This window comes from Lytechinus variegatus, chromosome 7 (assembly GCF_018143015.1).
Source record: "Lytechinus variegatus isolate NC3 chromosome 7, Lvar_3.0, whole genome shotgun sequence".
NCBI lineage: Eukaryota > Metazoa > Echinodermata > Echinoidea > Temnopleuroida > Toxopneustidae > Lytechinus > Lytechinus variegatus.
Genome location: NC_054746.1, coordinates 7,469,668 through 7,495,711, shown reverse-complemented (window position 1 = coordinate 7,495,711; position 26,044 = coordinate 7,469,668). Strand labels below are relative to the sequence as shown.

Genomic DNA, 26,044 nt, shown 5'->3' with positions numbered 1-26,044 from the left:
TTGGGGCAAGAAATTCCAATTTACTATCAGAATCACATCTAACTTTTACTGATGGAGATGTATTTCGTATTTGACAACCCATAAAGTCAAACTACAGTTCCTAATACCGATCAACAGAAGAAAAAAATAAACTAGATTTTTTTTCAAATGAGATTTGAGAACACACCTATCTCATCCAAACTCACCTTAATGTTGCTGACATCCATCATCTCTGCCTTGAGTTCCACCACGATCTTCTTGGCCCGAGCGAGCTCGGCGCGGAGCCTGTCGTTCTCCTTGCCGAGCTTCTTATAGCTCCATTCCATCTCGTCCTTGTCCTTCTGGAGATTGGATCGTCCCATCACCCCTTCCTCCAGGTTGGCTACCTTCTTCCTCATCAGATCCAGGTGGAGGTCTTTGCTCTCCAGCTGCTGCTTCAAGGTCTTGACCTGATGGAGGCAAGAACAAAGATGAGGAAAAGATTACTTCTAATGTAAATTTTAACAGTGTGTTGGCTCAGTCGGTAGAGCGTCGATCTCACAACCAGAAGGTCGGTGGTTCAAACCCCGGCCGCGTCAGACCGAAAGACAGAAAAGGATGGGAGTTGCTGCTACCCTGCTTGGCGTTCAACATTCAAGGGATAGAGCCTCGTCGATCTGGCACTGCACAGTGGTTGCCGGGCCCCCAATCATTTCGGCAAAATGAATTTTCTAAATATTTCTATCCTCAGATTTCTGAATATGGATTTTTCATTTTAATCTAATTATTAAATGTAGCGATCATTTCATAATTTCAAATGTTAAAGATATTGGCACATCAAGGACTTACACCTTTTCTAGTCAAAGAATTATTGAATGAAATAAGTTTAACTAGCTTTGACTTTAACATTGGATGAAAGAGACTTCATGGAAACTATATTATTCACAATACTCAATCACTGAATACTGCTGGAAGGTTGATCTTAGCAGTAAATATTCCTGTTACATTCCTTAACATATGAGCACACATGATTAATCAACAAGATCCCTGCTTCTGCATACATGCCATCATCCCCTTCCTGCTACACAAAAGATTTTTTGTTTATCATTGTTAAGCAGTTGTAAGTAACAAGGCAAGAATAAGCTTGTTTGGTCTCATGTTCAAGCCCTTACCTTTCGTTGGAGTGCATACACGTGCGTATTCTTGTCCGCAAGGACACCGCCCTCTCTAGTTGCCAGTTGCTCAGCTCGAGCGAGGAGAGCCTCGCCATTCATGTCGAAGCCTACGTCCTTACAGACACTATCCATGTTCATGACATTGGCGAGCTTCTCCAGGAATGCCATGTACTGGAGGATAAAAACAGAATATAGCATTATAATTTCTCATCGTAATGAATCTAATTGAGATATTGTTTACAAAGCTGGGAATTGTTTTGTTATCAAAGAATTATTCAAATACAGAGAATTCCGAGATTATTTACAAAATAATTTCAATGAAATCATAAAAGAAGGGTGGCTGTGTATTGGTTTATTGAGCCGTGTCTTTTCTTTAAATAAAATCCGCATGCCAACCCACTAGCTAAAGGGATTCTCATGTCACTGCAAATTTCTGGGGTCACAGACAGGCAAAATATATCACTTAATCTACATAAAATATGATAGTGAGACTAACTTTCTCCTCATTGAATGTAGGTTGTGTTGAGTTTTCACACATTTACTTTCAAATCTACTTGTAACATTTCTATGATGATTTTTTTTCTTTCATAGATTCCATTCAAAATCAAACACTAAAGCAATTCAATTTACAGAAAAATCATGAAGCGAACATGTTTTATTTCTATGATGATAATTGTTTTCTTTTACCACTTGCACATAGTCTTCATGGGTTAATTCAAAGGTTTGTGGGGGCACAACTCTCTTTGCCCACATGAAATAATTTGAAATAATTTGTGTTTCTTTACAAAAATAAACTTACTTTCTGCCTCTCTCCTCTGAGGCTGTCTCTCAGAGCATCACTCGAGGCCAGACCGCCTTCCAGAGTCCGGATCCTTTCCTTGTAGTCCTCATAGTAGCCCTCCGCCTCCCTGGCGCGTCGGATGGCCGCCTGGTGAAGGTTGGCTTGACTTTCAAGCTGATCGGAGAGCTGTTTCACCTTGCTTTCCATTGCATCAACATGCTGATGGTGAAAAGTACAAAAAAACAAAAATCAACATTTGAAAGTAAATTATACCTTATTTGAAATAGTCATTCAACAAATATGACGAATCAAAGTAGTTTGCGATTCATTTTTAAAAGTTTAATGCACAAATATTAAAGCTTTACTATATGTGTTGGTGCATTAAGGAAAATGAGGCAAAGGCCTACTGAAAACTCACACACTAAAATCTGCACAGAAAACAACACAATTAAACAGTTTGACTGATGTTGACACTGATGCACACTATCTGCTTCAGATCAATGCAGGTTTTGCAACAACACCCCCCCTAAACAAAAAAGAAATTTTGGATATCATATAGAAATACACTGTAGAATAATCTAACACAACCCAATATATGTATAAAAATAGTAAAAACAAGGTAATATTATCACATATAATCTTCCTCTAGTATCATAACACAGCACGACTGTATAACAGATTTTTACCTATATCGTAGTTACTTACCACGTTGTTCTCCCTGGAAGCAACCTGAAGAGCTTTGATTCTCTCCTTGATGACGTCATCATGTGGCTGGCAGTTGGAGGTACCTTCGGAAAGCAGAAGAGCTAGGGACTCCTTGAAAGACTTCAGCTCCGTCTTAGCCACCTGAGAATCAAACTCGATGGTCTTGAACTCCTTGCTGAGGTTGGCCACCCTCACCTCCCTCTCTTCCAGCTCCTTCTGCCGATTGGCCCACATGCCCTGGCTGGCGTCGAGGCGCTCCCGGAGAGAACGGTTCTCCGCCTCGAGGTGGCTGCGATCTCGGAAAGCAATGTCACGTTCCTGCGATATAATGGAGACAGAAATGCCAATAAATTTTCAGCATGCTAGGACTGATTCTTTGCTGTTGGAGGTTGTAAATAGACTTTGTGTTTCAAAAGTCCCAAACAAATGTTTAATGGAGATATATAGCCCAGAGTAACAAATTTGCCTAATTGGAATGAAAGAAATCTATTTGAATTTACAGAAGAGGTAAATCACATGATTTTGCATTTGGTATGAGAAATTGCTTGAACTGTGGCCATTACTCTACTTGGAGGTCTGCTTATGCAGACATAGCTGTGTATGCATACAGCTATAATTGTGAATTACACAATACAACTCAATCAATTTTACATCACCTAGATAGGTATTTCAATCGAAATGCCCATGATGATGAGCTGTGTAAAAGACAGTATGAACAACATTACATGACTGTCCACAATCTCAGCTACCTCGAATTCGAACCAAGCAATAACCTACATCCTTAGGCAGCTTCAAAAGATACTCACCATTTTCAGTTTCTCCACTGAGGTAGCCTTCTCGACGTAGGTCTTCTGTTCTCTTTCAATCTCTCCAACCAGTCTTTGGATGGTTTCTCGACTTGCCTTGGACTCCAGCTCGCTGCTGTTGAGGGCTTCAGTGAGAGAGGACAACCTCCCTCGGAGCATGATGTTCTCCTGGGCCAGGTCATTCACCTATCAAAAATAAAATGATTAATAAATAAATTTAGATTACCAATGGCTTGTTTCTAAGTTTTTTAAAAATATTTTTTATCAAGTAAAAGAATTCAGGAAAAATGAGAATGATAGACGTACAACAAAGTGTCATATCTAAAAATGTAGTATTCCAAGGTGTACAAACAAAATTAGAAAAAATAGCAGTGTTGGGATGAGTGTCATAATGGAGATAACTAGTAATGCTAGAAATGATAGAATCAATGAACATAAAGCAAATGAGCAATCCAGAAAATAAAAGTTATGTTTGGCTGTCTATATTTGTCTAAAAGCATAATTTCTTGTTACCTTCAAAAGGCTATTTATCATAGCTTGTTATTTCAGAATGCCATCATTTTCTCAACTACCTTTATTACTGTATGATTTTAACTTTCTTTCTCTTAACACAGAGGGGGCTCTTTCAATGTAATGAGGTTTGTGTAGATCTCATTGTTGACTGACCTTATCTAGCATCTTCTCAGGAGAGGAACTCTCCAGCTTCATGGCTCCTCGAAGCTGCAGGAACACCTCATCAAACTTCCTCTGCAACGTCTGGGCCTTCTGTTCCGAGTCCTCCCTCTCTGTGGTCAGGTCTCTGATCCTGGACTCCAGTTCCAGGATCCGCTCCGCCTGGACACCGGACTCCTTCTGGAGCGCCTCGATGGTGTACTCGCCCCTGGCGTGCGCGCCCTCTAGTACCCCGCTCTGGTTGTTGAGCTCCCCGATGCGATCTCGCAGGGACTGGATGATGGAGAGGTGCTGGGCCGCATCGGATTGCTGGTGCTCTAGCTGGGAGTTGACTTCTTTCAGCTGGAGCTCACGAGCAGCAACTTTGGCCTGGGCTTCGGCAAGCTGGAAATAAAAAAGGAAAATCAAAGAAAATTCAATCAAGAATTACCTTGATAATTTCAAGCTGATAACAATATTGTCTCAATGAATAAAGTACACTGCATTTTGTTTATTTGGATATTCTGTTTGTTGTATAACATTCTATATTAACCAATAACTTTCAAATACATTACACATATATGGTAAAAACACAAATAACAACATTTGATTTCATGTCTCTAACAATTTATAAACAAATTATTTAACAGTGAAACACATATGGTCTATTTCCATCAAACATTATTTTTGACAGATTGTGAACTCCTTACCTATGGAACAATTAGTGTTTGTAAAAGATTGTAAGCATAACTCCTACATGTAGTAGGATAGCCAGTATCATTACCTCAGTTTCGAGTTGTTCATTTTTGAGATGCAGGAGAGCCAGATCTCTCTTGGGTGCCGATTCCGCTTGCATCTTGAGTTGTGAGAGTTTAGAAGACAGTACCGCATCAGAGTACATACGGCTGGACTGTTGGGATGAGAAGAATGATTAATATATCAAGGATTCTGCTCTTACTAATCTTCTTGCAATTATTGTCACTACATATAATGTTACACTGGATTACATTTACAGGATTTTTTGTATACCTCACTTCTTTATCAATTTATGACTGCTAGTGAAATATTCAATTTGAATGCTATTAGTACCTTGTACATTTAACACAGAGATCACAGAGACTTATATGATTCTAAGCACTATATTCCATCATTTTAAATAATTTATCCTTGTCCCATCACTACCTCTACTTTGTCCTGAAGTTTAATAACAATAAATAAACAATAATGATCAAATACAGTTATAAACAACCCTTACCTTGTCTTCAAATGCAACATGTTTCCTGTGTGCCAAGATATCCCCTCTGAAAAGCAATATGAGAAAATTGAATTAGGCCTAATATTTCCAATACATGTATAAATTCTACATGCTACCAGTACACTCATTATATTAGATCATGATTGACATTTGAATCAAAGGAACATTCAATTGAATCCAACTATTAATAATTAGATGCACATTCAGTTATGAATTTATATATAAAAAGGCATCTTTATGAGAAAAAAATCAGAGATTACAAATTCTTTCCTCAACTACTGGAAATCCAATTATCCATCCTTATTGAGAATTTTCCTTTTTTATTTGATATCAAACATCAGCTCTGGATTTGAATACCTACATCCTACACAAAAAGGGGAAGTTGATTTTATTTTCAGACCTAAACCACTTGGATAATTCTATAAGATTCTTTTCATCTTACCTGGATAATTCTTGTATGAGTTTATCTTTCTTTTCTGCTTCTGTTTTGTACAATTTGACTTGTTCATGTAGCTGCATAAAAAAGAAAAGACGCAAATTAAAATTAATATATACATGCAGGAGCAAACAAACAAATGTTATGAAATAAATTATAAAACATGACAATTTCATTACTTGACAAAGTCTAGTTAATACATATTATACAGTTGCATTACCTTGGTGGAGAGTGGGTTTTTTTTTTTTAATATCCATACAAAATAATTTATATAGCATAGTGCTCAATAAAGTGATGTCTTGTTGACTTTCTTGATTCAAACGGACCATCTAATAAAAATAGACCAAAATAAACAGTCTGCATTTAATAGCAGCTGGCATTTATATGTCTGGCTCCGCTGTCTCCAGGGGAGCCGGTCAAATGTGTTGCTGTACACACACGTGGCCAAATTATTTCCAAAAACCCCTAAACGACTTTTTCTCTTTGTGCAAAATAACCCCCTAAACAAGTTTTTCGTGGGCTTTTACACATTTGGCCCATTAACAAGTTGTCGCCAGAATATGACCTCAGGGAAAAAGCTTAGGGAAAAAACATACCCTAAACATATTTGGCTAGTCTTTAAAAAAAAGCTTTGGAAAAAAACATACCCTAAATACGTTTGACCTGACCATTGACCAGTCTTTAAAAAATACCTTTTTAATCGGCGTTTTTGCTTTACCCTTGTAGTTGTACCCTTGCACCCCTCCACCTTTCCACCTTTAATTTGCAGTCTGGAGGTTGACAAGTAGTGCCTACATATATTCACACATTTCTCAGTCCCCAAAACAGCTGATGAGATGGATATTTTTGTCTTATTCCTAAACTGGCAAAAGCGATAACATTATCTTATTAATACCATACTTCATGTACTTCGTGTAGAACTACTGTATAGAGTTAGTAGATCTAGTTTCAATATTTAATCTAAGTAGATCAACAAAATGGAGACTACTACAGAGTTAACTAAGTCAAAGACTGACTTTAATGCAGCTAACTTATTTTTTAACTAATTGAATTTATCAATTCTATTCTCCTAAATTTCTCCTTAAACTTCAAGTTCTTCTTCTTCTGGAGCATAGGCCGCCAACTTGTGTATTGTTGAATACTCTTAATCATTTACACATTACTTCATCACCAATATTAGACCAGAAGCTTCGGTCTCTGTTATGTTGGTTGTTCAGCTGAACTCCGTTGGCTTCACTCACCAAATACAGAGACCGAAGTTCAAGCGCGATCTGTACAAGGGACTCAATGGCCATATGTTTATGTACTTAAGATCGATAAAACGGGGAAGTGAATTTGCGCGATAGCCGAGGTAAGTCACTGTTTTTGTTCCTTTTAACTTGATTTTTCTCTTTTTTTTTGCCAATTAATGCCAAGAGGGAATATTAATTTGCATTTTGGTTGCGTTAATTTTCAAAATTTTTATTCATTAATGACAAAAATTGGAGAGCCCCGACGGGGGGATTTTGCATTGCAATGAAGTCCCCTAAAGGTGGCAGCACGATAGCGAGCCGTCTGTGTACGAGGAGAAAATTTTAAAAATATGTTAAAAACTCCTCGAAACAGACGGCTGCCAGCTGTCTACACCAATATCTGCCATTCTGTGAGTCTACTTACATCTTGCACCAGTTTTCTCGACTGCATCGGGCTTGCATACGCCGAAGCGTTAGGCGACCCAGATGGGGGAGCAGAGCGATTGTGGACAAGTCGTTGAATTTCATCGTCTAAAAGTCGCAAATCCGCTGCTCTTCCTCCTCCTCCTCCGGATAATCTTGGGAGACCATCCTCGAAACGATCTCTATTATAATATGCCATTTCCAAGATTTATTCTGTGGTACATATAACTTTATTTTCACTTATGAATTGGTGAGATAGACCAAAATTTTGAGAAAATCGCTGGAATGCGAGCGATATGTACATACACATTGCGTGTACACATTACACTCTTTGCTAGGCAACAAACAAACACCTGCTATACGGCACTGCAGCGTAAATCGGATCGTATCTCCTCGCTGGTTTTCGGGTTGATGACAGAATTAATTAATTGGACGAATCGATTATGTGTATGGGGGAATCAGTCTGGCTGTCACAAGTAATACAATATGAACTGAGATTGAACGTTCAAAATACATTTGGAAAAATAAATATCACATAGAATTGTCAATAAATTAAATTACCTCACTTAGTTTTCAACTGTATTGTGTGAGTCATTTGGAAAATTTGATTAGATTTTGTATATCATGAACATGATAATAATAATGGAGCACTCCACCTGTTTTACCATTTTCCCATCTTTTCTCGAGGACATTTATTTCGCCTCATTAGAGTTGCTTTGGCGACGATTGAACACAATTTATGATGCCTTTTTTTTATATAGATCTAAATGGCATTATGATATAACATGATTAGATCAGATAAAATGATTTAAGATAAGAAGAGAATACGAGAGAGGGTCAGAGGGAGAAAGATGCCAAGATATGGATGGGAACCGAGATGAGATGGGGGATGGGACTAATAAGAGACGGGGAGAAGAGGGAAAGAGGAAAGGGGAGAAGAGAGGAGAAGAAGAGATCGAAGGGTGTGGGAAAGGATGGGAAAGGCAGTGGCGTAACAGGCGGATTTCAACGGGAAAATAAAGAAAAACACGGGAAAAGGAGAAAAGAGAGAGAAAGGGAAAGAAAGAAAGAGAGAAAGAAAGAAAGAACATACATAGAGGAAAGTGGGGAAAGGAACGAAGAACATTTGAGGAAGTACAAAATACTACTATTACATTAGCATGATTAGCAAGAGCTGGGGGATATAAAATCATAAGGTATGACTCAATGGCCGGCACGGGGAATGGCGGGGAATTGAAAGAGGCAAAAAGAAAGAAGGTATAGCTTTAATTGAAAAATCAAAAATATGAAGAAAATGGACAGGAAAGGAAAGAAAAAAAAAACTTATACGACCGGGCTGCCGAGGATTGAAATATAAAAAAAAACGGGAAAGGTAAAAGGCGTCTATTATAAACTTGCTAAATATGATCGCAATCAGGACAAAAATCCTTTAAACAACTGCCAGCGATATTCCTGGGGCCTGGGGTGCTGGAGAATAATACATGCACTACTTTCAAGGATTTTTTGGGGGTGCGCTTCATGCAGCACACGCACCACAAACCCCCACTTTCCAGGGCCATGCCCCCGCCCCCCCCCCCATGCAGTACTAGATATTAAAAAATAATCAGTAAAATGATGATTTTCAAGATTATTTTCTTCATAATAGAAGTAGACCTGGTGCTCCTACATAAAAATAAGTTTGAGTTTAAGCATTCCATTAGCACTACACATAGTTGAGATATTGTTCTATCATTATTTCATCTTACTGCTTACTGTATTTTTTGTATTTATAAAGACGTAACTATGTTAAAGGACAAGTCCACCCCCAACGAAACTTGATTTGAATAAAAAGAGAAAAATTCAACAAGAATAACACTGAAAATTTCATCAAAATCGGATGTAAAATAAGAAAGTTATGGCATTTTAAAGTTTCGCTTCATTTCACAAAACAGTTATATGCACATCTCGGTCGCTATGCAAATGAGGAACTGATGACATCACTCACTCACTATTTCTTTTGTATTTCATCATATGAAATATGAAATATTTTGATTTTCTCGTCATTCTCATGTGAAATAAAGTTTCATTCCTCCCTGAACATTGGAATTCCATTATTTTAACATTTTGTCCTTCGGGCAAGGAGGTCCTAATCGTCAAATTCGTAAAAATTGAAATATTGTATAATTCAAACAATAAAAAACAAAAGAAATAGTGAGTGACATCATCGACTCTCTCATTTGTATGTAACTGGCTCGTTCATATAACTATTTTGTTGCCTAAGCGAAACTTTGAAATGTCATAACTTTCTTATTTTACATCCGATTTTGATGAAATTTTCAGCATTGTGCTTGTCTGATTTTTCTTTATTGATTCAAATCAACATTTTTCTGAGGTGGACTTGACCTTTAAGCATAGTAACATACGCGACTGGTGTGTTATTATCATTAGAGTATTCTTGACATGCTTGATGTGTTTTCCTTTTGGCCCTGCTTTTATTGTAATTCTTTAATGACTTTATATTGATTTTATTCAGGGCCGTAGTCTTTCTTGAGGGGCGTCCTTTTTCAAGCCTTAGTGCTTATGACTGTCCCTTCCCATACAATGATTGTTTGTTATTTTACCGTGAAATGTTGTCAATATATTTTATGTTGTATGATTATTTTTTTGCATGGAAATAAAGAATCAATCAATGTTTTGCCACACAGTTGGTTACCCTGATCATATCATTATAGTTTTATATATATATAAATATATATATTTTTTTTATTTATTACATTTTCATCATTATGTATATTATTACTTATTTTTGTTATCAGTATATTATTATTTATTTTTTTATCATTACTCATTATAATAATAATTATTACATTTTTCATTATTATTATCTATATTATTATTATCATTATTATTATTATCATCATCATCATCATCATCATTATCATCCTCATGATCGTCATCATGCACCACGTACGTACCTGTCTCACCATCATCTTCATCATCATCACTGTCGTTTATAGTCATTATTTTGAATATCATCATCGTCTTAATAAAAAATTATAATCATATCGTCATTAATGTTGTTCATTTTTTATAACAATTTTACTAGCAGCCAATCAAATTGAATGATTTCAATAGTTATAAACTATCTTAGAGCATGGCCAGGCTGCGTGGTCACCGTATAAGCTGGGTGAGCAGAGGCGGTTAGAAAGTGTCCAACGTAGAGCTACTAAATTGATCCTATCATACTCTGAACGTCTTCGCCTCCTGAAATTGCCATCACTCAGTCACCGACGTAAAAGAGGTGACATGATTGATGTGTACAAATATCTGCATGGTCAGATGGTCATGATGGTTACTATGATTCAAGTTCTGAACTTTTCTGAGACAAGGTGGTAAAACGCGAGGTCATTCCTTAAAGCTAGAGAAAAGATATTCGCGTCTTGATGTGCGTAAGTTTTTCTTTGCTAACCGAGTGATAGATGTGTGGAACAGTCTCCCAGAAGATGTAGTTACTGCTTGTTCAGTGATTGCTTTTAAGAATAGACTGGATAAGCATTGGGAGAAGATTGCCTATGACTTTGAGTAATTTTCGTTTCTTGTGTGTTTCCATGGGATTTTTCACTGTCTACGATACCCCTGCCACTCCTCCATGCCAACATAAGTAGCGCATCTAATTTTGTCTGAAGGAGAGCAGCAATAGACATTTCTACTTTGATCGATGAACAGGCTTCGTCCTACAACATCGTTGGAGTAAACTAAACTAATTATCGCAAAGTCGGAACTTGCCCGAAATGGCATGCATGCTGTTGATGAAAAAGCCCTCTACGTTTATAACCGTATACGACCACATGCTGTTTGGAAGCAGACAACATTGTCCAGCTCGAGTCTAGCTCTTCTCGAAAATAACGTAGAATATTGGCTCTTTAGTCTTTGCGGGGAGATGCTGACAGATCGATCATTGATTGGGTTGCTCTGAGCTCTGATCCAAGTAATTAGTAAGTTTGTAAATGGCAAATTTATTTTGAGATTGTCATATGTGAAATTTCATCTATGAATGATACTCGCAATTGGCATTACTTATTGAGCAGCGGGAGGCTGGCCACCCACCCGGCCCAGGCCAGGCCAACACCACGGGACTCCGACGGCGTTGTCATCTGGCTAGCCGGGATCGCACGGTACTCAGCTCAGATGAGACCCGAGTCACGTCACCCGACCAAGATCCGGGTAGCCGGGAGGCGTCTGGGGAGCACTCTACGTAGGCTTTCTCCCCACTGACGCCTGGGATCCCAAGCTATATTCACCCATGTACGGGTACAAAACGCTGAAACTTTCGCCCCCGAGATTTTTACTTTCTTTCCCTAGTCAATGCTAGTCTAGATCTAGGCCTAGCGCCTAGGCCTAATTAAAGTAAAGATCTAGCCCTAAAACATGTACAGCATTAGACAGCTGGCAGCCGTCTGTTTCGAGGAGTTTTTTAACATTTTTTTTATTTTTTTAATTTCTCCTCGTCGACAGACGGCTCGCTAGCGTGTCCACGCCATTAGGGGAGGTACAACGCAAAATCCCCCCGGCGGGGCTCATCGATTTTTTTCACTAATGCATTATTATATATAAAAAGAAGCTTACCAAAATGCAGCTTGTTATTTCCTCTTGGCTTTGATTGGCATTTAAGTGGTGAAAACTCAATTGAAAAGGAACGAAAACAGTGACTTTCCTCGGCTGTCGTGTAGCTCCCAATTCACTCGTTCCTCCGAAGTCGATAATGTACACAAACATATGAGGTGGGATGAACTTCCGGGTCAACTGCTTATCGAAACCGTTGGCCAATCAGATCATCTCTTTTACGTCAGGCTTATGAATATTAATTTTCTTTTCCTTTTCAACGTTTGCTCGCCCGGGCACTGTATATGTGTGACGTAAAGGTCATAGGGCGGAGTCTAACTTTCGCCGGCCACTTTTTCATGAATGATTCATTACCAAGATGGCTGCCCACTCTCCGAGTCGCAAGTGTCAACTTTTAGAGACAATCCTCTGAATGCCAGTTTCAAAGCGGGAATTTAGGGTAAGAAACTGTCGTTACTTAAACATTATCACCTAAAAGTGCATATGAATGCACAGTTTGTGTAAAATATCATGGTATTGAGGAGAAAAACAAGAAATTAGCCGTGGCCATTGAGCCCTCGTACAGACGACGGTTTAACTTCGGTCTATGTATTTGGTGAGTGAAGCCAACGAAGTTCAGCTGAACAACCAACATAACAGAGACCGAAGCTTTTGGTCTAGTACAACATAGGATAGGGTCAACTTCTTTTCCAACATTTCTGCGATATTGATTTCATTTTTAAAGAAGAATTCATTAAAAAAACAAAATGTTATGAAAAGATGGGAAGAGCTTACAGCCGTGTATACGTCGCTATCTTGATTTCTTTGTCTTCCGCTTGGCGACGGCACGCAAATCGCGCAATTGTCAATATTGCGTCATTACTCATTTTGCAACTTTTGAATTTTGACCTTGCCCCACATTTCAAGGCACTTCACCTCCATGTGAATGATAAACATATCATATAGGCGCAGGCCGTCATTTTAAAGAAAATTAAATGATCTATTCAATGATATATACACATTGATATTTACTAAAACCGTTGAGGAATTATCAGTCAAAGTAAAAACAAAACTGCTGAGAAACTCACTCATCACCACGGAAAAAAGAACAATATTGTGCCATTTTGCAGCTTTTGAATTTTGACCTTGCCCCACATTTCAAGGCACTGCACCTCCATTTGAACCATAATCATATCAAGTAGGGTATCATCTTAAAGATAATTAAATGCTCTATTCATTGATATTAATTACACATTGATATTTATTAAAACCGGAGAGGGATTTTTGATCAAATTCAGATTTCCAAACTTTTTTGAGGAGTTTAGAATAAAAAATAGGCCCTTTTTTGGTTTTGAGGGGAAATAGTTTTAAAAATCTTTCTTCATGTCAAATAAGTGGAATTGATTTACAAATTGATTTTCAAAAAGTGCTCTGTAAAATATTATGTTTTATGGTCTGAATATTAACTTTTCTGTTCGCGCTGCGTGCTCGTAAACTTTGATTTGGAACCTATTATTTTCCTGTATTCCTATACAGGTCAGATTGTCAAAACGTACCAGCTAGCACTGCAAGCTCATATTTTCATTGTTCTCAATATTAATTCTATAATTAACTTCTTGAACTCCCCATTTCATGACAAATTTTGGCTCTTGATTTGCGCCTGCATTGATTATTATTTATTCGGCCATTAAAAACATGCAAAAATTGTACAATGTACAAAAATACAATCTGAAATTGTATAATTGATGGGTATAGTAGAAATGAAAAAAAAGAAGAAAAGAGTAAGAAAACGGTTTTTTCCATGGGCCAGGGCTCCCAAAAGTAAAATTCAGTACTTGCCCTCAAGTTGCCCAGAGGCATGCGAGCCCTCATGGAAATACCGTTGAGAAAATATTGCACATTCTAATATATAAATTTACACATTATTAAAATTCAAAGAAAATGCATTCAACAAATATTATTTAAAAAGGTATGTGATACCAGGCAAGATAACAAAAATAAAGAGGGGTATTGGGAAGAATTAGGATATCCATGCCGGACTGATTAAAGAATGTGTGTAATGCTTAAGATAACATAGTACAAAAAAAACTTAAATTTGTGTGAGGTACTAGAGCCTGAAAAGCAACAATGAAATAAGGAAGAATGCCCTAGATAACAGCAAGAGCATGCCTCCACATTCCTATTGACATGTGTACTTGCCAGCCTCCAGCACCTAACACATATAGAGACAACAAATAAGATTACAGGAAACTCGCGTCCTTTAATGAAGAGAAAGAAAGAGAAATTAAGAACTGCGTAGTAATAATACTAAAAAAAAAGTAATGATATTGAGATTCTTAGATTTCTATGTGCCCCCAAAAGTTTTGCTAAAAAAAAAACTACCAAATGGATATAACAGATCATACAGTCTATACTACTGTTGAGCATTATTCTGAAATATTAACTGAAAAAAAAAACAATTATATACTAAATGCTTACTGACAGATAATTGAATCAAATTAATATACAGGAAACACAATTGTTGGATGCACATCAAAGAATGAAATATATTACAAAGTAAATTATCTAGGTTATATGACTGGCATATCAAAAGGGAAGTGGTATGCACTGTATATTGCAGCAGACATAAATAATTTTTAAAGAAATGTCATTGTTGGTATCATACCACAAATAACGAGTTGGTGAAAAGAAACCAAATGAAATAGAAAGAAAATGGAGGTATTTATAAAATTGGCAAGAGTGCTCCCTTTAAAGAAGAAAGAAATGATAAGAGGGAAGTTGAAACAGCATTGTCTCTTGATAGTTTAGAGGAAGAGTGTCCCAAAGTCTTAGATGGCGCCTAGAGGGTGAATAGAAAAAAGACTGAGTTCTGGAATGCAGATGATGGAAAGAAACTGTTTCAGGATGGCGGGGTTGACGTAGATATTTGCACTGAGCTGTTCACAGTCACAAATTCCATAAAGACACTTAAATCCAAAGAAACAGGAGAAAATCCCGTCGGGAGGCAAGTGAGGACCATTTGAGAAGGTTGAGCTTATCAGTTCGTAGGACATCTCACCACGACGCTGTTTTGTAGGGCAAGTCTAGTGGCTGTCCTTTGAACACGCTCAAGCTTATCCACCTGTTTTGAGGTAGTGGGATGCCATGCAGGCACACCATACTCTAAGATCGGTATTAAATACTATTGATTTGTATAGACAGAATATGGAGGATGCAGAAGCCCCACGTGCCACCAGTCTTACATGTACAAATCCCAACAGACGATTAGCACGTGATACTCATTCATTTATTTATTTCCATTAAAATACATAGATATATACAAGTAAAAATGGAAATATCAAATCGATTAAAACGATACAAAATAGGAAATGTAATATACATAGCATACAAATAATAAAGTACAAGGTATAATAAAAAATAATGGAAAGGGTGCATCCGTAATAACGGAGAGTGTAATATTTTTTCGAATTTACTTATGAAATCGACAATGCTGCTTGAAGGTTTACGATAAACAACTCCGATGACTTTGGTATGAGAAATTTCAACGAATAACGATTCTACACCATCAATATCAAAATCTATATTGTCTAAAATTCGATATTTTAGTTTACTATTTATAAAAAATGCCACTCCTCCACCTTTTCCAGATAAACGAGCTGATTGACAAAATGTATATCCAGGAAGAGAAAATATGTCAGGTTTGTTATTCATCCAAGTTTCAGATATTCCAATCAAGGAGAAAGGATAATTCAAAGACATTAAATATGCACAAATGCTATCAAAATTTTTATATAGACTTCGTGCATTAAAGTGGACGAGACTAAATTGTCTCGTTGAGACAGTACGAATGTTCTTATGAAAAAGATCTTCATTAAAATATTTACAGTGTGTATTTTGAACAAAGACAAAGTCACAGTCATCTTCTTCTTCAGTTATAGGCGAAAAATCTCTCTCATTAAATTGATTGATGATATCTAACGTGTCCATGTAAGAAGGAAAAATCACTAACAACTAAATTTCAAGTCTGAGATGGTTCTACGTACCAAGACGTTCAATGTCGGAGGCATTCCTTATTGACACCTTCTGGCCAGTTTTGGTGAGCGAGAAGATCCTACCATCGTTAGACCATGTGTATTTCGTGTTCGGATGCTTCATAGCTTTGGAGAAAAGGTCCTGTCGACGAGATGTGAGATCCTCTCTAATAACTATACCAGAGTTTTTTAACCTAGACTTCGAGCTATACATGAGTTGACGGGCGTTATATCTTGAGAACTTTACTATGATTGGTTTCGGACGATGTTCAGACATAACAGACGATGTTGAGGACTGGTTGGTAGGTTGATTTCCAAACCTGGAGCGGATGCGATGACTTCTATCGATGTCACGAGTGTCAATAGCAACGTTGATCCTTTTAGCTATGTCTAGGACAAGGTCATCAGTATTTTCATTAACTCTTTCTTTCACGCCATAGATCTGTAGATACTGCCTTCTTGTGTATTGCTCCTGGTCTTCAATCAGTGATTCCATATCTGCAATCCTTTTTTTCAAAGAGTCAGAAGAGGCTGATAAGCAAGCTATTTTCTCTTCGGTCTTCTTCATATCCAGTTGAAATGACCGATGAAGTTCATTTGCAATCTTTTTGTAGATTGTTGTGTATATCGCGTCAACGATCTCCTTGACTACAGTTGGGGAGCGTAAGGCAATAATCACTTTGTTAGTTAAATCACTCTTCATACCATCCGGCGAATTTGAATTTGAAAGCGTTGATAGGGTTGGGTAAGCAGCCGAATTGCCCTCCGAATCGTCGCAATCACTGATACAAACTTCCCCCGAAGCTCCGGTTAGCGGTTGATAGGGATTGTCGACCACAGTCTTCTTTTTTGTAGCAGCTTTCCTTTTCCCTGTAGTACTGTTAGGCATGATGTCCAAATGGCAGAGAAAATAATCCAAAAACTGATCAAGGGAGTATAGTATTCGACGGCGAATTCTCAAGACCTTTGAAATGATCGAAATGATGACTTAAAAAGCAATATTAATCCAGAAAATTCCGAGCTAAAAAAAATCGTATCCTGTGCGAGTTAATGTGGGTTTTCCAGGAGAGATCGGAAGAGAGGATCAGTCCCAGGTATCTTATGGAAGAACCAACTAAAGTAATTTAGGTAGGTGAGTTAACTTGTCTACTTGTGATATGCATCACCTTTGTCTCTGAGGTATTAAAAGTCATTCCATTTATTGCATACCATGAATTCACAGCAAAGAGATCTGATTGCAGTTGCTGTTCATCTGCAGATGAATAGATGTTCCTAAAAATAAGAACATCATCTGCAAACAGAACACAAGCAGATAGAGTATTATGGGAGATATCATTGACAAACAGTTAAAAAGTGTGGGACTCAGGACAATCCCTTGGGGGACGACGCCGCTTGGGACATCAATCCGGTCCGATGAAGCGCCTAAAAACAAAACTCGCTTGGATCTGTTGGAGTGAATCCAGTTCCGTAAAGGCTTGAATGTTAAAAATGATTTGGCAAGTTTATACAAAAGCAGTGAGTGTGGCATTCTGTAGAGTACGGTACACTGATGACTGAATACAGAATTAAAATAAGAACTGAAAGCATCTGCAATATCTGCAGGATTTCAAATATCTACATCATTCAACCTAAACTTAGGAGGAGGAGGCGAGTTCTTATAAAAAGTCTAGAACCTACGTCTATTGTCATCACAGACAAACAATGTATTAACATATGTCCAATACGCTTTTCTACAGTCCTTCTTCACATTATTTCTGAAAACTTTGTAATATGACCAATCTACATGATTATGAGTTCTCCTAGCAAGTCTAAACAGAACGTTTTTCATTAATCAGAGACCTGATTTCAGGTGTGATCCAAGGAGAGAGGTGATTCTTCCGTTTGTGCACCTGTGGGATAGTTTCCTTAATGGCAGCATCAAGAAAGACAAGATTTCGTTGCACTCATCCACATCAGTTCCAGATAGCATAGCTCGCCATGGGATCAGATGAATGAGGTATCAAAGTTTCGCAAAATCTCTACAACGAACCTGTAGAAAGGACCTCAAAGTTGCTCTTTGGGGCGAAGGTCTCAGAGAACGGATATAGATGTTAACAGTATGATGATCAGATTTCACTGGGTTACTTGCAGTATCAACAAGGCCGATTCGTATAAACAAGATCGATAATGGAACCTGAAATGACAAATATGAAAATATATTATTCATCTTATTCATAATTTATAAAGTGCTTCAGACGTCCAGTTTTCAGGCCATTATATCAACATATTTCGCACTCTCATTTTTTTTATAAATTGATAATAATTGTCCTTTTTCAGAATGGAATATCAACTAGTTTCATCTTGCGCTTAGGAATAAGAATAGGAATATATAGTCATCATTTTCATATGATGACAATGTTATTAGAATATCCAGGTCCTACTGTATGTCAAAATTCAAAGTAATGAGACATATCAGCTCTTTTTATCCGTGATCCATATCCATCTCACAATTTTTCTACATAGTGCTTGAAATACAGAACTTAAACTGACCCTTTTTCAGATCGGAATATCAAATAGTTTAAGCTCGCACTTTGCGCTCGCTTTATTGATTTTCAGGATTAAAAAACTTATTTAGAATGCCCAGATTCTAGGTCAAAATCTGAAAGGCGCGCATGTTTATTCAGACACGCAGCTTGTTCTACATTTATTATTTATTAATTTAATTCATTTAAATCATTATCCAGTTTCAGATCACAATATCAAAAATTTTCTACTTGCGCTTGCATTATTAATGTAGGAATATTTCCAATTACTCATCTTTTCATGATTTACAAAACATGAATAGAGTGTCCCATTTATTGGTGTTATTCTCAATTTTTTCCGCTCGCACAAAAATGTTTAATTATATACTTATCTTTGTCATGTTTACAAAAAGTGCTCAGAATTTCCATTCTTCAAGTATAAAATGTCAAAATTTTCAGCTCACACTCGCATTACTTTATTATTGAAATATGGAATGACTTCATGGCTAACTGCGAGCAGCCCTTAACAGATCCTTTTTTATCAGATCAAAATGTATATTAAAAATTTCTGCTCACACTCGGAGTCATTATTTAGTTTGATACACATCTCGTTTAGGATCACAAATATTGCCCAGAATGTTTCAATTTTAGGACAAAATACATGACTCTCTGTTTGTGCTTGCACCATTTGAATTAGGCTTATGAGATTATTATATAGAATCTATTTATGTTGATTTATAAGAATAAAGCTTAAAAGTGACTATTAGGACTACCCCTTCAAAGAAAGAAACAAAAATCAACTTCAAGCGGCCGATCAGGGAAATGTGGTTGAAAACAATTCCGCCCCCCCCTTATTTGCGAAGGCTGGATCCGCCCCTGTAGATCTATGGGTCGAATGCCATGTATTAGAATTCTAAACATGGTGTGTTTTATACCCTTTTCATAAACCCATCCTCCAATTAGCGAGTAATGCGGATAATTCAATAAAAATTGCGTTCACAAACTCTGAAAATAATCCGCACTATTTTTACGAGCACCCGTCCTGAAAAAGGCGGATAATCGTCATGACAACTGGACACGCCCCCTCCGATGCGGTGGTGTTGGAAAAGGGTGACCTTGTTACCGCACCATGGCAATTATCCGCATTATTTGGAAATGCGTTCATAAAGTCAAAATCTGGTCCCGATGCTGCTATTATGCGGATAATAGCAGAATCAAAATAATGCGGATAACTCTGGTCCTCCTCCGATTTTACGACCAAATTATGCTGCTATTAGCCGCATAATTGGGTTTATGAAAGGGGTATTAGATGAATTGATATCCAATCATTTTTTTCATCTTTTTAGGTCCAAGATGTCTTCATCTCCACCTACAAAGAGGCATAAAGAAACCAAATCGGCTGTGTCATCTCTTCAAAACAATGCAAAGATAATACTGTTGGATATAGAAGGAACTACTACTCCTATCACATTTGTCGCAGTAAGTAGCTCTCATAGTACGAAAGAAAAGATCTTTCCTCCATAATTTCTAAATTAGTGACTATGTTCTCTGAAGAAAACACAGTGTGATGTAGATGTAGTTTGCATCATCTCTAAATGTGAATTGAGAAAGCATTGTTCCCATGCTCACAGAGGATCCATGGTTATTGGTGGTGAGCTCAAATCTGATTCCCTCTGTGGTAGGTCAAGAAAGGTTGGCATGATCTAGATCACACTTTTATGAGTATAGGAAACGGCAAGATTCACCTTATAAAAAAATATAAAGAAAATGCGGTAATTTTCATATGTTCAAATTTTTAAAGGAAAGTGTATAAGAATTACCAAACCAATTCTTAAGAACTTTAGTTTTATTTTAATGATCATATGCATTGGTAAGCTGTGAATATCTCAAAATTGCATGAACTAAGTTCTGTTTGAACTTTTATGTTACTGTATCATGGTATTACATTATTATTTCAAGCATTTTGATTTTCTTTATCTCCCACTGTTAATTTTTTCCATCTACATGTGTAGGATGTTTTGTTTCCATACATCCGAGAGAACGTAGCAGAATATTTAGATGCTCATTGGAAAGAAGAACAATGTCAACAAGATATTGAGGCACTAAGATTACAGGTAATGTTTCTGTAATGATCGCTTCTTTAAGTTCTTTTTCATTGGCAAAAAGATGATCATATGAAGGCTAAGTAAAACAGTGATTTCTGCATTAGTGGTTTAAAAAAACAATAACAATGAAATAGATTCATGCACATGGAGAGAGATAGGTGAGATTGAAACATGTATTCAATTTTTGTAAAGCTCAAGGTGAAAGATGCAATCGTACTATTACATTTATTGATGTCATTTTCAATTGCAATGTCAAATTGTGCAAAGCAGAGCTTCAACAAAAGTTCATTAGAAACACTGGGTGATTTCAAGTCATGTGGTGGCCTTGGTGTTGGTGTTGAAATTTGTATTGTTTCCCTCAACTCCAAAACTTATTCAGAGTTTGTAAAACTGACCAGATCACATTATTGACATCTCAGCAACTAGTGAGTGACTTTTGGAGGCCATCTTCATTTTATGTTTGGTGTTCTAATTGTGTAAAAATTGACCTAACACCAACACCAAAAGGTCAGTACTGAACTTGAAATCACCCATTGTGGTATGACACAACTTCTTGAGTGTCGAAAGGGATGGAAATTTCAGGATAGAATGTTCATGCGTTTGTTTTTCAATGTGCCATAAATAATTCTATAAGAAAGTGCGTAAGTTGTAGGTCTTTTATAGGAAAAAAAGATGATAGCATTACTGAAAATTGGCACTTAAATCAGGCCAATTGTCAAATACAAATATAAAGACTTAAGTCAATGGGAAATTGTTGAATGTTCCCTAAACTTTTAGATTGGATTGATAAATAATAGTCCAATATAATATATTTATCAAAACAGGACCCAACAAGGAAATAACTCCTATAACCTAAAATTGAAAATAACCTCAGAAGCCAAATGAGATACATTATGACAGTGAGATAAGATTTGCATCAAAATTATAACCTGCAAAATCATCATTTTTTTCATTTCTCTCCAATGAATATATTCAGGCTGAATTGGACAAAGAGGCTGATGGAGTAGTCTCCATCCCAGATGCATCTGATAAAGAGTCTGATGAGGAGACTATCAAAGAGGCTGTAGTAAAGAATGTTCTCTGGCTGATGGATGCTGACCGTAAGGTGACTGCTCTCAAGCAGCTACAGGGTCATATGTGGCAAGATGCGTATGGTTCCAAGATAAAAGGAGAGTAAGTGAAATTTTCATAATGTTAATCCAAGGCAATCTGTAATAATGACATGTCTGTTAAAGTGATTGGTTAACATTGGTTTGACTTTTAAAAAATCTGAGCTAGAAGGTCACACTTGTCACTTGTGTCTGTGATTTGTTACAAAAATGAAGCCCAGAAAAAAATTGCATTCAAAAATATTTATTTAGTGCTTCAAAAATTGAAATATAAAGTGACCGGAAACACCATCTTAATTTCATCCCATACACTATTTAGGTGTCTATAAGACGCATATTTACAAAATCAGGGTTTGCCTTGTAGTTTTAGCTTTTCATTCTCAATAATGGTTCTTTTCAGGGTTTATTAGTTCTAATACATGCACTTGTACACATGTTTCATCTTGGTTTGAGAATTTTTTAAATCAGCTGCTCACAAAGTTTTAACCTTTAAAGTAAGTAGTTTGCAGAGTGCAGACGTATACCCTGATTGAAACTTTTATGAGCAAGTAGGTCTTCACACAAGACTAGCACAAATGAGAGGGACCTTCTGTACTCCAGTCATTTGCAGGGAGTATTCAGACCATTTTCTTTGAGTGAAGGGTTTGCACTGCAAACTAGTTGGTAATGGAGTACTTAAGAACGTGAAACCTCTTGAATACTGAATTCATGATGCTATTATCCTTCTACAAAGGCTTCGTGGATCTAGGAGGCAACATAATGAATTTGTTAAAGTTCAAGTAATAACTAACCCAGCTCGAGAAGTATAAAGTTGTTGGAAGGTCTTTGGTCCCATACCATTTTAAATGTGATTTGATTGATGGTCACTACAGAGCCTTTAAAGTGCCATCGACTTGACAAGATACTTTGTCTTGCCATGTCGACATAATAACCTTATTATGTTGACATGACGAGATACGTTATCTCGCCAAGTCTACTTATAAAAACTTATATGTCGACATGGCGAGATATGTTATCTCACCAAATCGACTTATAAAAGGTTATATGTCGACATGGCGAGATATGTTATCTTGCCAAGTTGACTTATGAAAAGTTATATGTCAACTTGGCAAGATATTTGGACTCTCGTCGGGCCTTGGACACTTCATATCTCGCCATGTTGACATATATTGTTTTGTAAGTCAACTTGGCAAGATAACGTATCTCGCCATGTCGACATAATTAGGTTATGTCGACATGGCAAGAGAAGGTATCTCTGGCACTTAAAAGGCTCTGTAGGTCACCATAAACAAGCATCTTTTTCATAAATGATTGTGTGCAAATGATCTGTGGATGAACTTGAAGTAAATTTATTCATGTTTAGAATGATATCATTGCGCTGGAAAATATCTATTTGATATTACAGCTGGCTAAAAGTAAAAGCAATTTGAATGTATTTCTTTTCATTACGTTGTAGATTGTATAAAGATGTTGTGCCGTGCATTAAAAGATGGAAAGAAGAAGAGAAAGATGTTTACATCTACTCATCTGGCAGTGTTCAGGCACAAAAGCTTCTCTTTGGCAATAGCGTTGAAGGAGACATTTTACCAGTAAGTAAAAACAAACCTGTATTTTTATTTCCAAATATTTTATTGTGGATGCAAGGATCGAGAGCCTGTACACAAATTTTCAGTATGAAATTCAAGGTTTCATGGTTCAATTGTTTTTTTTTATTTGCAGTAGTTGAGCTCCCCGTGGCATTGGTTAACATAAAGCTGTTTTGACTCACTGACCCGTTTTCCCCTCCAGTTGGTCTGTTTCTTTGTTGATATGAACCACATCAATGATGTTAAGTTCTGCTGTGTACATTACTGGTGCAAATGCATAGGTTTTCTGAAGCACATATCTGTTGATATAGGCTGTTCCATTAATAACACATTTTCGAACATGACTTATCTGTTACAGAAAACCTTTAATTTACAATTAAATGTTGAGATCATTTATGAAAATCCCAAGTCACCTAATGTCATGTTCAAGTGGATGAAATGAGAAAATGTGCAAAGAAGTGGAATATACCTTAAAAAAATCCTGAATTCTCTTATTTTAAATTTGATTTAGATGATATTTCCAATATTGATCGTGTAAGATTTGTCTCTGTTGATATAATTTTGTTGTTGAGGTGGGACTTCAATTTCGTCGTAGGAATAGGGATGTGAACTAATTTGTCTGACAAGAAAACAAGTTTTATCTGCCTTTCCAAAAATTCGATATTTTGAATTTTGCAATAAGCAATCATTAATTGTAGTTATTGGAAGAGTGTTTTATGTATTTTAATAAAAAAAAAAAAGGACATTCCAATATTATTAGTTGTCTATCGATTTATTTTTGATAGCTTTTATCTGGCCACTATGACACCAAGATCGGAGCCAAGGTTGAGAAAGAAAGTTATACTCGGATTGCTGATGATTTAAAGGTGGAACCAGGAGAGATACTTTTTCTTACTGATGTTACTCGAGGTATGATGACGATGATGAGCCTTTCTCATTTTCTTCTGTATGTCGATGGCATGAATGCATTTACTTTGTTCTAAGTTTAATTATCTTCCTGATGGTATGTTTCAGATGGTCTGTTAAAATAATAACATGATTTGTCTAAATAAACATTTCCATGTATTTTAGGGGGCTGATGGAAATATATATCACCTCATTCCTTTGTCATTCCTAAATCCAGAAAACAGGCTGGCTTCAATTCTTTTAAATATCTTGTCTGCTGTCTTTTGGAACAAACTTCCTCCAACTCTCCGAAATATCTCTTCTTTACCTCTTCAAAAAGCATCTTAAAATACACTATTATATTTTATAAACCTTAACTTGTTTTAAAATTGTCATTAACATCGTCTTGTATCCTCTATAAAAAGCACTGTATAAATCCAATTATTATATTATGATTATGAGCAAGCCATGACACTTAAAGCGAAGATACGAAAAGGATTCAATGTATGTGATCAAGAAAATATTGATATGTGCATATGAAATGATATATTAATTTATTTTGAGCTTATTTAGGAGTAATATGTTTCTGATCTGGCAACTGGTGACATAAATTTTGACTGTGTGCAGTAAAAACCCAGTCTATCCTTTTTGATAGTCGTTGCTTTATTTTTTAAAAATTTGTTCTTTTTGTTGATGTTTAACCATTTCATTTGCTATGGCGACTTTCTTTTCCCTGCAGAGGCCAGACCAGCCAAGGAGGCGGGGCTTAAATCGGCTATTTTAGTTCGTCCGGGAAACAAGGCTTTGACAGATGAAGAGAAGAAGGAGTTTGATCTACTCGAATCATTTAAAGAACTCTGGCCGGATTGGGAGGACAAAGATGATGCTTGATCAATTTCCAAGAAAGTATTTTCAAAAATTGCTGCTGATGTGATACAATTGTGGTAATCAAAGGAAGAAAAGGGGAGACTTTATTTTCCGATACATCTATTTATTTAGCAAACTTTTGTCGAACTACCACTTGAATATAAGAGACAATAGGCTTTGAACAAAAAGGCCTGTATTCACAAAAGGGGTTTCAACCTGTATTTTATTGTGTACTGTAAGCAGGGTATTTCATAGACAGCTGAAAGGACAAGTTTTTTCAACATTTGGGGATGTCGTGGGTTGTGCTGCTCTCGACTCAGGTGAGGTGAATGGATACCCGTCAGGATTAATTCCTTGAATGCACATGCACTGAAAGGCAGCTCAAGCTAAAGCCAGGTTAATAATAATAATAACAATTTGCCTCATAATATATTGTTTCTAGATAGATGGGGCTATACAAATGCCTATAATTATTATCATGATAAATTGATCTGTATATGTGATTATTAAGGTGTGTGTGATGATCATTTAGATGTCGATCATGTGTAGCAATTATGCTATCGTTAGTCTGTGTAAAAAACAGTTATTTTGGAGTAGCAAAGAAATAATAAAAACAGTACTACATTTCTTGTTTTTGCTTTCAACACTGAAATATATTTGATGTATAAATGTGTTTAATACTCATTCATATCCCTTTCTTAGAATAATAAGTCATACTTTCCTTATTCAGTTCAGTCATTGTTTTTACATGTATACTCTTTTCATTAAACTGTGCATCAAGTTTGTTTTTTGTTGTTTTTTTCACTTCTAACAAAAGTATAAAGTATGGCGTTTCTTTGTGTATTTTTTTAATACTATTTTGAGGGCAGGTAGACATTCTTCCATTCCAAGCTATCTTGTTGTGGTTTTTAATCAATAATTGATGTAGTTGTTTGTTATCTTTCATGGTTCCACAAA

The 26,044-nt window shown here is 36.6% G+C and overlaps 2 protein-coding genes across 3 annotated transcripts in view; one reads left to right on the top strand and one right to left on the bottom strand.

Moving 5' to 3' along the window:
• LOC121418336 (coiled-coil domain-containing protein 170-like) overlaps positions 1 to 7,778 on the bottom strand; it is an 11,911-nt gene extending 4,133 nt beyond the window's left edge. Inside the window, exons 1-10 of the mRNA XM_041612149.1 lie at positions 7,424 to 7,778; positions 5,774 to 5,844; positions 5,332 to 5,377; positions 4,861 to 4,986; positions 4,092 to 4,481; positions 3,426 to 3,611; positions 2,620 to 2,937; positions 1,933 to 2,133; positions 1,131 to 1,304; positions 186 to 428 (exon numbers count right to left, since the gene is read on the bottom strand). Of these exons, the coding sequence (XP_041468083.1) occupies positions 186 to 428; positions 1,131 to 1,304; positions 1,933 to 2,133; positions 2,620 to 2,937; positions 3,426 to 3,611; positions 4,092 to 4,481; positions 4,861 to 4,986; positions 5,332 to 5,377; positions 5,774 to 5,844; positions 7,424 to 7,621 (1,953 nt within the window). The 5' untranslated portion in view covers positions 7,622 to 7,778. The remainder of the gene's footprint in view (positions 1 to 185; positions 429 to 1,130; positions 1,305 to 1,932; positions 2,134 to 2,619; positions 2,938 to 3,425; positions 3,612 to 4,091; positions 4,482 to 4,860; positions 4,987 to 5,331; positions 5,378 to 5,773; positions 5,845 to 7,423) is intronic.
• LOC121418337 (enolase-phosphatase E1-like) lies at positions 5,048 to 26,044 on the top strand. Of its 2 annotated transcripts, none has more exons than XM_041612151.1 (7): positions 5,048 to 5,053; positions 19,882 to 20,014; positions 20,548 to 20,649; positions 21,617 to 21,813; positions 23,206 to 23,338; positions 24,121 to 24,244; positions 24,960 to 26,044. In XM_041612151.1, the coding sequence occupies exons 2-7, from the start codon at positions 19,889 to 19,891 to the stop codon at positions 25,109 to 25,111; spliced, it is 834 nt and encodes a 277-aa protein (XP_041468085.1). In that variant the 5' UTR covers positions 5,048 to 5,053; positions 19,882 to 19,888; the 3' UTR covers positions 25,112 to 26,044. The 2 variants fall into 2 exon arrangements, with proteins under 2 accessions (XP_041468085.1, XP_041468084.1); XM_041612150.1 differs by lacking the exon at positions 5,048 to 5,053 and adding an exon at positions 11,249 to 11,396.

Coding starts and splice junctions, on each gene's coding strand:
- LOC121418337 (XM_041612151.1), top strand. CDS start 19,889: ATGTCTTCATCTCCACCTACAAAGAGGCATAAAGAAACCAAATCGGCT. Junction 23,339..24,120: donor TTGAAGGAGACATTTTACCA/GTAAGTAAAAAC, acceptor TATTTTTGATAG/CTTTTATCTGGCCACTATGA. Junction 24,245..24,959: donor TCTTACTGATGTTACTCGAG/GTATGATGACGA, acceptor TTTTCCCTGCAG/AGGCCAGACCAGCCAAGGAG.